Source organism: Penaeus monodon, chromosome 15 (genome assembly GCF_015228065.2).
Source record: "Penaeus monodon isolate SGIC_2016 chromosome 15, NSTDA_Pmon_1, whole genome shotgun sequence".
Classification (NCBI taxonomy): Eukaryota; Metazoa; Arthropoda; class Malacostraca; order Decapoda; family Penaeidae; genus Penaeus; species Penaeus monodon.
Window position 1 is genome coordinate 47143269 of NC_051400.1, and position 845 is coordinate 47144113.

At 34.9% G+C, this 845-nt stretch overlaps 1 protein-coding gene across 1 annotated transcript in view; it reads right to left on the reverse strand.

The window, feature by feature from the left end:
- The window catches only part of LOC119582064 (serine/threonine-protein kinase Tao-like), a gene marked incomplete in the record, with an annotated part of 21354 nt that overhangs the window by 6663 nt on the left and 13846 nt on the right, over positions 1-845 (reverse strand). The window contains 1 exon segment of the mRNA XM_037930304.1: positions 378-586. Coding sequence (XP_037786232.1) covers positions 378-586 — 209 coding nt within the window.

Here is an 845-nt window from a genome sequence, read left to right on the forward strand (position 1 = left end):
TTGTGTGTTTGTCACTAGAATTAACTAGTTACTGTGTCAGACATTTCAAAGACTGTGAAGTATGTTTTGCATTTCTGGTCTGAAAATTCTCAGACTTTTACTCAAATGAATGAATTCAGTAATGAAACTAAGTAAATCTAAAAAACATACTGCATGAGTTTGGAAGTGAAGTGAGTGATTGCAAAGCGAACTTTTTTCTTTAATACTTCTGCTTACTTTATATATATTACTTCCAAAATGTCTTCTCTTTGGATCTTTTCTGACAAATTATTCACATGTACCATGCAAGATATAGCAAGAAGCAACAAACAGTGAATAATTCTGGTTCTTGTTTACATCCTCTGAACAAATGGCCAATTGCAAAAATGAATACATACTGAAGCTGTGCTTCTCTCTGTTTTTTGGGAGTATTTGGATCTTGTGAAAGTTCTTTCTTCCATTTTTCTATATTCTCCTTGTACTGCTTCTTGTACTGGGACTGGAAGTGTTTAAGTTCTATACCATGTCTACCATTGATGTCCTTCTGTAAATTCTTCTCTGCCACAGTGCAGCTGTCAAGTTTCTTTTCCTGTTCTTTCTCATGTTTCTGGGGAAATAAATATGCAAGAGGTTTAATCAATACAAATATAAAACATAAAATATATTTCTTTAATCATCTGTTTCACTAGGAGGGAACACTCAAGGAAGATTTAAAAACAAAGTTACTAACATGATCTTCCTCCAACTTCCCCCCCCCATCCCTCCTTTCCCAAAAAAATATGCTTTTCTCTCTTCATTGCTCCTCTGCCCCCATCTGGTAACATACTGCAATTCCCTTTCCACTTTTCCTTGCAGCATTTACTTCT